Genomic DNA, 11,290 nt, shown 5'->3' with positions numbered 1-11,290 from the left:
ATTTGTTCTTCCTTGAGCGTGCACGTCGACTCCTCTCCTACAGGAGAAAAACAAAAAATGCCTTTAGCTGCTTCACTTGGTCTTGGGGGTGCACTGGGTTATGGATGCTGTGGTTCCCACGTCTAGGAACCCATCTTTTTGTTCTCCAGCCCCCGACTTGAAATTCAGGCGATGAAAATCTAGATCAGAGGCTAACAGGTTCCAAAGGACCTAGGAAAAACTAAGGGGAGAAGTGCTGCGCATGCCACTCCTGCAGCCTCTGAACACTCCACGTCCTGTGTGTGCTCAGTTCTCTGCTCCGTGCCTTTGCAGAGCTCCGCGCTCAAGCGTGCCCACCTTAATCCAAACCGCATCCTCCCCTACTCCCGACCGTAACCCGACCCTGACGGTCTTAAACAGGCTTCTTCTTCCAAATAGTTCCACCCCACTCTCCTCTTGCTAGAGCGCTGGCTGTCCTCTTCCCTGTCCCGGTGGCCTCCCCGACGCTCCCAGAGCCCAAGACTGCACTATGTTCTCCGTGCAGCGGAGGGAAGAGTCCTTACCTCTTCAGAACCTGGGTTTTCTTTTTCCAAGGGTGACTCTTGCCTGGGCCCCTGCCCCAGCCCTGCCGAGCCCCTCGCTCTCTGTCCGGAGAGGCCAGGGTATAGGGCGCAGGCCTTTCGGACACATTTCCACAGGTCGATTAGGAGCGATTGGATGCTCTTTGGTCCGGTAGCGGAGGGTAAGAAGATCGCCGCTACTCCCCGGGCTGCGCTGGTCGGGTGCATCTGTGGCTCCCGCAGCGGCTCCCGCAGCGGCGCCGGCGAGCGGCCGCAGTATGCAGCTCTCCGCCGGCTCCCAAGTTCTAGACTCTTCGGGGACGCAGGACCGGGGAGCTTCTTGCCTCCGGAGGAGAGCTGGGAATCCTGAGAACTGAGCACTCCCTCGTAGGTGCCCCCTTCCTGCTCCTGCTAGTTCCGCCAATGCCCTTGGTGCTGATTGACCCCCAGCTCTGAACTCCTACATCTCAGCCTCCTTTTGTCAGTTCCGTGCAAAATCGGGAGCTTTCTCCCTCCACCTGCTGTCTCTTGGACCCCACTGCCTGACTCCCTCTGGGACGATCATGGTTGGCGACACAAGCTGGGAAGTCCAGAACCGGGTGTTGACTCAATTAGAAATGGACAAGTGTTGACAGGCAATGCTAAGGCCAAAGAGTTCAGGGTTGTGCCAACCCTCACACAAATAAAGGGGAAAGGACCATTCCTGACTTAACAAGACCCCGGGAAGCCACAGGTGCTGGGTGGAAGATGAGGCTAGGCCGCCCAGGTGGAAAAGGATGTGGGCTTTCTGGCCTGATGGAAAGGAACTGTCTTTTAGGCCTAGAGTGGAAGCTGTGGTGTGTGACCTCCCATAGGCCAGGCCACCAGGACAAACCTGGGGTCTAAGAATGAAGGATCTCTGTTCCTGGGAGCAGCAGCCCACAATTACTTTCTGACTGGTGTCCTGTGCCACCTATCAGAAATGAGTTCCGGTGGGTGGACGTGTCCGCAGACAGACAGAATCTAGAATGTGCCCTTTTTACATCACTGAAATCACACCACTGTCCCAATGGAGTGGGTGGCAGTTAAGTATTATAAAAATTTCCCTGAAATCTGGTTTGGGGCGTCCTCTGGAAATGAGACACTCAGGAGTCTGTTCAACCCCAAACAGCTCTCCCGGACAAGCACCAGGCACCACGCTGAACACTCACCACAACACAGCCATGACCGCAGCTGGGTTACTGGCACCAGTCTCTCCATGCCCTGTCGGGAGAGGGGCGGTAGAGGCAGCTATACACTAATGACCTTGCTATGATCAACTTTTACCCACTGGTATCTTAGCGGTAATGTTGGTGCAAGTAGTAATAAAACTAAAAGCAAAACTAGTACTAGTACTAATAGTAGCACTAATAAACCCTCATCAATTTGTTGCGACTACCCCATCATTCTCAAAACCGGAGGCATAAGGGGCTTCAAGGGGAGCCAGGAGAGTGGAAGGTCCCAGGTCCCGCTGGGGTTAGTTAGGATTTGTGTGTGTGTGTGTGTGTGTGTGTGTGTAGGGGGGGATGGGTTGTGGAGGAGGCCGAGGGGGGAGGAGGACAAGAGGAGGGGGTAGAGTTTCAGGCCGGGGAGGGGGGCGCCGGATGCAGTGACGGGAACCAATGAGCTGCCAACTCGCGCGCCTCCGGCGTGACTGCCGAGATTGACGTGGAGGACACGTCAAATTGATCTCCGCACGCTGCAGCCTCCCGGTCAGACGAATTTCTCCTAATCGGATGAAGTTCACCCTAGGCCTGGGGTCGCGGGCGTGGAGAGGGTCCTGGGAGCGCCCGGCGGCGGGGGAGGGCGGCTGCGCGCTCGGCGGCGGCGCACCGCGAGTTTCCAGCCCGCCGCCCGGCCGCCGCGGCTCTCGGCTCGCGCGCGCCCTCCCTCTATGCCTCTCCCGCGGCGGCGGCGCCCGAGCTCTCCCGGACTGCGCCGGGCCCAGCCCCGGCCGCCTCGGCGCCAGGCAGCTGGCTGGCCCGCACGCTATGGGTAAGGGGCGGGCGGCAAGCGGGACGCGGGTGAGCAGACGAGGCGGGTTGGGTCCCGGCGCCTCCCTTTCCTCCCTCCTGGTCCCGGGCCCCGGACTAGTCGCGTCCTCCGCACGCCCCCAGCCATCTGGGGCTGGGTGGGGGGAGGTCGGCGTGTCGCCCCAGGGGATGTCGGAGGGGATGTACCGGTTGACGCGTCAAAGTCGAGCCCGGCACGCAGGGCTGAAGCGCGCGGCGCCCCCTCCGCAGCCCCTTGGCGGGCGCCCTCTCCCACGCACGGACCCGGTCCGTCTGCTCGCCCTGCGGGACGCTGAGGACCCGCCGCGAGCTCCTCCGGAGGCGCGCCTGGTGCGGCCACCCTGCTTGGCTAACCCGCCGGTGTTCTCTCCCCCGCCTGTTTACTCTCGTCCGGCGCGTCCGCAGAGCAGACGTACGGCGAGGTGAACCAGCTGGGCGGCGTGTTCGTCAACGGCCGCCCCCTGCCCAACGCCATCCGCTTGCGCATAGTGGAGCTGGCGCAGCTGGGCATCCGACCCTGTGACATCAGCCGGCAGCTTCGCGTATCCCACGGCTGCGTGAGCAAGATCCTGGCGCGCTACAACGAGACGGGCTCCATCCTGCCCGGAGCCATCGGAGGCAGCAAACCCCGCGTCACGACCCCCAACGTGGTCAAGCACATCCGGGACTACAAGCAGGGCGACCCTGGCATTTTTGCCTGGGAGATCCGCGACCGGCTGCTGGCCGACGGCGTCTGCGACAAGTACAACGTGCCCTCCGTGAGCTCCATCAGCCGAATCCTGCGCAATAAGATTGGCAGCCTGGCGCAGCCCGGGCCCTACGAGGCGAGCAAGCAGCCGCCACCGCAGCCCGCGCTGCCCTACAACCACATCTACCAGTACCCCTATCCCAGCCCTGTGTCGCCCACGGGCACCAAGATGGGCAGCCACCACGGGGTCCCGGGCACAGCAGGCCACGTCAGCATACCCCGTTCGTGGCCCTCGGCGCATTCGGTCAGCAACATCCTGGGCATTCGGACGTTTATGGAGCAAACAGGTCAGTCCGGGGGGCCCTCTGTAGCGTTCCTGGAAGGGGCAGAAATGGGGATTGGAGGTGGTGGGGGGGCGTGGACATGCGGGTGGAGGGTCACATCTTCCTCGGACCAGTTTTGGCAAAAGGGAGGGTTCAGGGCTGGGCAGGGAGACTGAGGGTCTTGGGCCTTCTGTGGGAGTCCTCTGACATCTTGAACATTTTATGACAAATATGGAAAATATTTCCCAAATGGAAGAGCAATCGCTGACCACAAAATCGGAGGCCTGAAATTGTGCTTTTTCATTCTTGCAAAAAGTATGCAAAACCCTATCACCAGATCTAAGCCAAACAAACCACAGAGTCAATCCTGCGACCTTTTCTTATGATCCTGATCTTCTGGGTTCCCTCAGCATTCCCCAGAGGGTTCTGTTCCTTCCAGGCCCAAAGAGTCTTTTGAGTAAAAGGGAAACGGGAGGTGTCTGGCAGATCCTAACGCGGCCTACATCTCCAGCAGGCCCAGCAGCCCTGCAGCTCCTGGACCTGGGATCTCCCAGCCATCCTGGGGGGGGGGGGGGGGAGTCGCTAGGATTTGCCCTTTGCCTGCAGTTATAACCTGTCAGTTCCTCTTTCTTCACAGGGCTGGGAGGCAGGGGAGGGAGAGGGAGGGAGGTTTGGGGTAGCCTTGATTTAAGGCTCAGAAGGAACTTACGTGGGTTGGGATGGAGTCCCCAGTCTCTTCACAGTGTCCCCTGCTCCCAACAACCAGCCAGGGAATTGCAGGATCTTAGATGAGCAGACTCAGGATGGGGGTAAGAAGCAAAACTCACCTTATCTCAAGAGAGAGGAGGGCCGGCTGGAAGGAAACTGAATGCTTAGCTCCAGTGGCAGTAAGGTGCGCCTCCAAGGCAGATGCCGGGTACAGCTTTGTTTCTCCGGGTGATTCAAGCCAGAGCTGTGGCTAGTGCTGGGCCAGAGCTTCCCAAGGTGCAATCAGTTGACTGGGAGGCGACTTCATCAGGTCTGCACTCAAATCTGGAGTCTTCTCTTGGTTACCCATGCACACACACGCTCCAGGAGCAGATCTGTGCCTGGGACACACGGGGGTCTCTGGGGTGTTGCCTCTTTTGGGAGATTTGGGCTGTATCCAGAGGCAGTTCTGCATCGCCTTCCATACGCTTGTTGAGACTGAGAAACCCATGTAATTCCCATGAGCCTGCTGTGGATTTGAACTTGGACTTTTGGGGGCACAGCCTCCAGACAGGTTAAAGTCGGCTTGGCGGAGCGCGCCTAGCCCTGGCCCGACAGGTCACCTGCCACCAGAGTCTTACTGTTTCGCGGGAAGCGGGTCTGAGGTTGGGAGGAGCGGGGAGCTTTCTTCCCTCTGCCCTGCTGGGAGTGAAAGTGAAACCGGGTACCCGCCACCCCTCTGCCTCCCGTCGCTCTCAGAGCCTTTGGGCACCTCAGGAGTGCCGGAGGACCCTCGGCGGCCCGCGGGTACCAGCTTGCGTGGAAACGTGTGGGCCGGGGGGCCGCGCGCGGGCCCCGCGCAGACTGGGGTGCCCCGCTAATTCATCCCGTGTCCCCGCAGGGGCCCTGGCTGGGAGCGAAGGGGCCTCCTACTCCCCCAAGATGGAAGACTGGGCTGCCGTGAACCGCTCGGCCTTCCCGGCCGCGCCCGCCGTGAACGGGCTCGAGAAGCCGGCCCTGGAGGCCGATATTAAATACACTCAGGTAAGTGGCCGAGGGGCAGCGCAAGGAGGTGTCTTCAACGGGGGCGCAGGGGGTTGGTTGGCGGGTGCGGGGAGAGAAAGAGAAGGGAAGACTCGCCCCCCGGGGCTGGGATCGAGTCCGGGGTGTCTGGCCGCGCAGCCCGCCAGAGTCAGCGCCACAGATTTATTGCTCTTTTTCTCAAGCACACTAGTTGGGGGGCGCTGTGGCTGACCAGGGAATTGCCTTGCTTTTTGCCAAGATATTTTGTAAGAGAAAAGAAGACGCTGGGACCCAGAACCCAGAAGGGAGAGGGCTCCCCTCTTCTGAATCCGGGTTGGGAACACCGCGACCCCCCTGGCCTTCTACTATTGTCTCTACCAGTTTGCTTGGAAATCACTTTGCCTGAGGCCTGACTGCGAGAGTCCGAGGCCAGGCCGCGAGTGGGGGACGGCTGAGCGGACGCAGGGGGACACGGGGATTCCCTAGCTCAGAGATTGCGCGCCCGAGCGGAGGGCGGGACTGCCTGCTGCTGACGGTCTGTCCCTGTCGTCCCTCCAGGCCGCCTCGGGCCTCTCTGCGGTGGGCGGCTTCCTGCCGGCCTGCGCCTACCCGGCCTCCAACCAGCACGGCGTCTACAGCGCCCCGGCCGCCGGCTACCTCGCCCCGGGCCCGCCGTGGCCGCCCGCGCAGCCGCCCCCGCTCGCGCCCCCTGGGGCCGGCGTCGCCGTGCACGGCGGGGAGCTGGCCGCAGCCATGACCTTCAAGCATCCCAGCCGGGAAGGTGAGGGGCCTGGGTGCGGAGGGCGTCGGTGGATGGCCCCGGGGTAAGGAAGGGTGCGCGGAAGGAGGGTAAGCGCGGGACGAGGTGGCAGAGAGAGAGACGGACAAAGAGGGGAGAGCTGGAGGGCTGTAGTGGGTCCCAGGCATAAATCCTTCCGAAGCCTTTAGCTTCTTGAAGCAGATTGATTTATAACAGGTGTATGCCCTGTTCTTAGAAAGGCAGGCAGAGCTTGAGAGAGGCGGTAGGACTGTCCCTCCTGACTTGTACTGAGAGAGAAGGAAGAGGGTCTGTTTGGCAAACAGAGCTCCAGCTTTGAACCTGGTTTTGTGTCGTTGACCGTGTCATTGCTCCTTTCTGGGTCTCAGTTTCTCCATCTGCAGAAGGGCTCAGAAGCATCATCCAGGCCCACCTTTCTTCAGCTTGCAGAGCTTTGCCTTCTGTGGTGGACTACACCTGATTCTTCTGGGTACCTTTCTCTCTTCTCCTTTGTTCCTCTCCTTCTCTCTTTCCTTCCTTCCTTCCTTCCTTCCTTCCTTCCTTCCTTCCTTCCTTCCTTCCTTCCTTCCTTCCTTCCTGTCCCTGGTCTTCTATTCATTTGCTTAACCATATGCTTTGGGAATGGAGAGAGCATTTCAACCATGTATCCCCAATCTAGACCTTTGAACTCTGTGTGATTGGGGGTCCTTCTTTCTGTGGGAAATGGAGCAGGAAGTTCTCCTTCCTCTTCTCCTTCCCTGATAAGTCCAGTAACAGACTTCAGGTATTTATTTCATTGATGGTCAACAGTGTGAGGGGCCTCTTCCTACATTGCCCTCAGGGTTCTATTTTTCCCCTATAACTTGGGAAAGGCTCACCTGCTTTTGAATCTCATTTTCCTCATTGGCGAACAAGGGCTGGATTCACTAATTTCAAGCCTTCCCGCATGTAGGTTCTTCTCACCAGAAATGTGCAACTTCCACAACTCTATAGAAGAGGAAAAGTCACCTTGGGGCAGGGGTGGGGTCCCAGCCCCAGCAGTGAAGGAGACAGCACAAACCTGGAGGGCAGTATGGGGACGAAGGATGTTTTAGATTACAAAAGGATTTTTACCACTTGATCTTCCTTACACCTGCCAAGATGGAGGTTAGTCAGGCGACAGGCGGGGGCTTCCATCTTTGTGACATTCAGGCAAAAAACTTTATTTCCATGTAGTTTCAGTGAGCTGCAATAGCATGATCAGGGAGAGAGAAACCATTAAGATGCCATCAGTAAGTAAATAACAGTCAAGTGGAGGGAATTTTTTTTTTTCTCTTCACTTTTTCTAGAGCATAAACATCTTGGGGCATAAATTTAAAAAACAGAATTAGAACTCCTTAAAACTTTACATTTCAGGACAGATTGTGGTGGGAGGGGGTGTCTCATGGTGAGTGCTTTTGCTCAGGGTCTTGTTCTTGGCCTTGAATCTACCTGCTTCCTTAAAAGAAGTTATGTGCTGAATTAGGACTAGAAATGGAATTTTCTCCATTACACAAGTCATTTAACTAAGCAGGTCATTTGAATTAGAAATGTATATCCACAAATTGCAATGATTTCCACCCCCCTCTGGTGTGTGTGTGTGTGGGGTTGCAGAAAGCTCTTTATCTCCAGAATAGTGCGGTTGTTTGCTAACCCCGCCACTTCATCTGGAGACATTTCAGACTCTACATTAGAAACAAAATATGACGTGTAGGTAACAATCCGAAGGGAAAACACACAGTTCAGAATTCTAAACTAACTCTAGCGAATTGAGGGGGTGAGAATCTGTTCATGGTTGATTTTCTTTAGAAGATACTTTCTTTCTGAAATACAGGGCCATTTAATGGCTCTGACATTCAGGTTTTACCTGTATACTTGCTTCCTGTTATGAAACGTCCCACCCATTTTCAAGATCCACAGCAATAATTAGCTACCTTAGTTATAAAAAATTAATGCTCGTTTCCTGACTCTCACAGTTCTTGAAATATCTAGATAAAAGATCATCGAATAAATCAGGTCCATCACTATAAATGATTTCTCAAGCTGGCATACAAGTGTTAGTGTTTGGACAGGAACATAAAAATCATGAGAATTACATGCCTATTTGGGTCATGGAGTTTTACCCTTCTCACTGGCAGAAAAGTGGACTTTAAAGACTCTCCCCTGCCCCTCCCCCAGCCCTCCCCACCCACTGGTCTTTGAAAAATTACAAAGTAATAAGAATCACTGCCTTTAATTTTTTTCTAATCTTTTCTTAAATTGTCTCACCCTAACTAATCCCATTTACTATCATTAATTGTTGTTCAGTTTTTAAGAATAGTAGGAATAACATTTACTGAATTTTTTTCAGTAACAAAAATTTTCTAATGAAGGCAATTTAATATTATGAATGCTCAGTAAAAAAGCAAATACTTTTGATCATCTGGTGCATACATGCACAACACACATATGCTATTATATCTACCTGTCTATCTGCACATCCATCTATTTCAGTGCATCCTCCAAACTAGGTGCAAATGAACATTAACTTACCCTGAGGGAAGCCGAATCAAATGTCAAATTTTGCATTGCTGCTTATTATTTTTATCTTGGTAAAGAGGAGCAAGGCTGGGCTCCCTACCTAACTTGTAGATGAGAAAATATGATTTATGTTTTCCATCTGTGAAAGGAAACTTTGATTCTTGGGGCCTGAGAGAAAAGGAAAGCTCCACCTCATCTACTTTTGGAAGGTACCTGATATTCTTGGAATCTCAGTATCCATGGGATTTCTGATTTCTTGTAGCCAGCACAGGACTGTCTCCACACACCTCTTTCCCACCTCTGGACAGGTGACAGGCCTCACTAGAGGTTCCCGCAAGACAACTGGTATTTACAATTACACTGTGTTTTCAGAAACCATCAAAACCTCATGGTTCTAAAATCCTTCCCAGAGGGGCTTTGGAAAAACTATGGATTCGAGTATCATTCGAATATCAAATCTAGAACTTGAAGCTAAACTGAACTTGAAGCTTCAGTCCACTCATCTCTGCTTGCGATTAGTTCTTGAAGGATTGATCCTGAAAGCAGACTTTGCCAGAGAGCATTAGGGTGCAGGTGTGTTGGCCTGAGAGATCCAACCACCTCTTGGTTTCATTTGACCTGGCCTGGAGTCCCCTACCTAGACCCCACCTCCATCCGCCCCAACCTTGGTCCCAGTGACCCTGCAACCGCAGTCTCAATATTTTGAAAACCCTCCCTTGTCTCCCCTCCCACCCCCTAAGATGAAATGAGCTAGCAGGGGGCTTAATGTGGGCTCAAGCCTCTGAAGCCCCCATGACATAGCCACTCATGCTTCCCCGGGGCCCTGCGGGTGGGAAAGGAGGGGAGGAGAGGTTCTATGGCGAGAGTCTGCCAGGGACAGAGCTAAGAACATAGCAGCAGGAGTCTCCCCTGTCGAGTGGGGTGGAATCTGTCTCTTGCCCCCTGCGGTGTTTATTTTATACTCGTTCATTTTCTCCGTGGCATCTAAGGCAAGCAGCCCATAGCTGAGAAACCTTCTCCTGTGATGTTTTCTAAACAGGTCCTCACCTTGAAGTGAGTACAGGGTGGAAAGCAAGGGTCAGAAGACTTTGTTGGTTGAGCCGCCACGACTGTGTTTAGGAAAGAGAGCTGAGAGGTGGGGTAGAGCAGAGTGGTCACTTGGCCCTGAAAACCCCTGTGAAACCGTGTGTGTGTTGTGTGTGTGTGTGTGTGTGTGTGTGTGTGTGTGAGGTTTTGAACCAGGGGTATCCCCCGTGGCTCCCCGCAGCCACCGCAAGTTGCACCTGGCCTGGGCAGCTGCAAGGCAAGAAAATCCAGAGTTACTCCTGATCCCAAAGTGAAGCGCTTCGAGCACCCCCTTTGAAGAAGGAGTTGCAGGGGAAAAGAAGAAAGCTGAAATGGGCACCTTTAGGTATAAACAACTTGAACTTCCTGCAGGAGGAGCTGAGCGGCCAGGGGCTGGGAGAGGAGAAACAGGTTGCGCCTTCGTGGCGTCACTTTGCTGGTTTCCGGAGGCAAATCTTGGGCCCCTTCCCAAAACCCTAACTAATAGCGCAACGCGCAGGATGCCGTCTGATCTGTCACTTAATCTGGAGGCGATAGGCCCCGGGGCGTGCTGTGCCCGCAGGGCGGACGCAGCTGGACTGCCGGGCCGCGGGGCACAACGAAGTTGGCCACCCACTTACAGCGGGGCCGCCTCCGGTGCCTTAGGGAACCGGGCCGCCGCGGGCCGTCCACCAGGGGCGGCTTGGTGACCGCCTCCCGCTCGGTTAACCCTGCCCACCGCGAGCGTCCCGAGCCGCGGGGGACGGTGGACCTGACGGGCCGGCAGCTCCCTGGGCCCGCGCGCGGCTGGAGACTGGGTGGCGGTCCGGGGAGGGGCGCGGGGGTCTCCGCTCCCTGCCTCCTTCCCTGCCCCCTCCTCCCCGCCGGGGGCGCACGGGTCGGTAGGGCAGGCCGGCGCCCGGCACTCCTTGGCTGAGACGGTGCGGGGCGAAGACGAGCGCACTGCGCTGCGGTCAGGGGGCCTTGGCCAGAGCGCCAGGGCCGTGCTCACGGGTGGCTCCCTTGCGGGGATCCGGACGCGCGGGCGCTAGCGGGCGCGTGGGGCCCTTGGCGAGCGGCCCCGGCTTCTTTCTTTAGCCCCCGGAGCGTCCAGCCCAGGTCCTCGCGCTGTCACCCCGTTTGCGGACGTCGGGGCCTCCGGGTCTCTCGCCCTGCGCCGCGCCAGCCAGTGACCCGACACCCCTGTGCTTCCTCCCGCAGCGGCCGATCGGAAGCCGTCCAGCCCCGGCGGCAAGGCCCCGGATGGCCTCAGCAGCTTACACGGACTGCCCATCCCGGCCTCCACCTCCTAGGGGCAGCGCTTCCCCGAGCGCGAGCGCGAGCGCCAGCCCGGGCCCGGAGCGAGCGGCTGACCGGCCGACGGGGCCGAGGGAGCCGAGGGAGCCGAGGGAGCGGCGCGCGGGACCCAGGACAGCCGAGGAGGTGCCCGGAGCCAGCCCGCTCGGCCAGCGCGTCGGCCCCCAGGCCACCCGCCCACCGGCCCGGCGGCCACACTTCCCTTACGGGCCAGGGTTTTTAGGCTTTCCTGACCTTTGGCTTTAGACTGTTTCACCCTCGTCCCGATCCTTGCTCCGACGTGGCCTCCCTCGCCCCGCCAGCCGCAAGTGTTTTTCCTACCTCTCCCAGGGTTGTTCGGCACC

General features: G+C 56.9%; 1 protein-coding gene across 1 annotated transcript; it reads left to right on the top strand.

Annotated features, from left to right (window-relative positions):
• The first annotated feature begins 2,293 nt into the window (after positions 1-2,293).
• Positions 2,294-11,037, top strand: PAX1 (paired box 1). The gene is made up of 5 exons (XM_072799816.1): positions 2,294-2,552; positions 2,975-3,604; positions 5,169-5,311; positions 5,849-6,071; positions 10,851-11,037. Exons 1-5 carry the CDS (start codon positions 2,294-2,296, stop codon positions 10,940-10,942), a joined length of 1,347 nt encoding a protein of 448 aa, XP_072655917.1. The 3' UTR covers positions 10,943-11,037.
• Positions 11,038-11,290: the final 253 nt, after the last annotated feature.

The sequence above is a fragment of the Canis lupus genome, chromosome 26 (assembly GCF_048164855.1).
Source record: "Canis lupus baileyi chromosome 26, mCanLup2.hap1, whole genome shotgun sequence".
NCBI lineage: Eukaryota > Metazoa > Chordata > Mammalia > Carnivora > Canidae > Canis > Canis lupus.
This window is presented reverse-complemented; position numbering and strand designations above follow the sequence as displayed.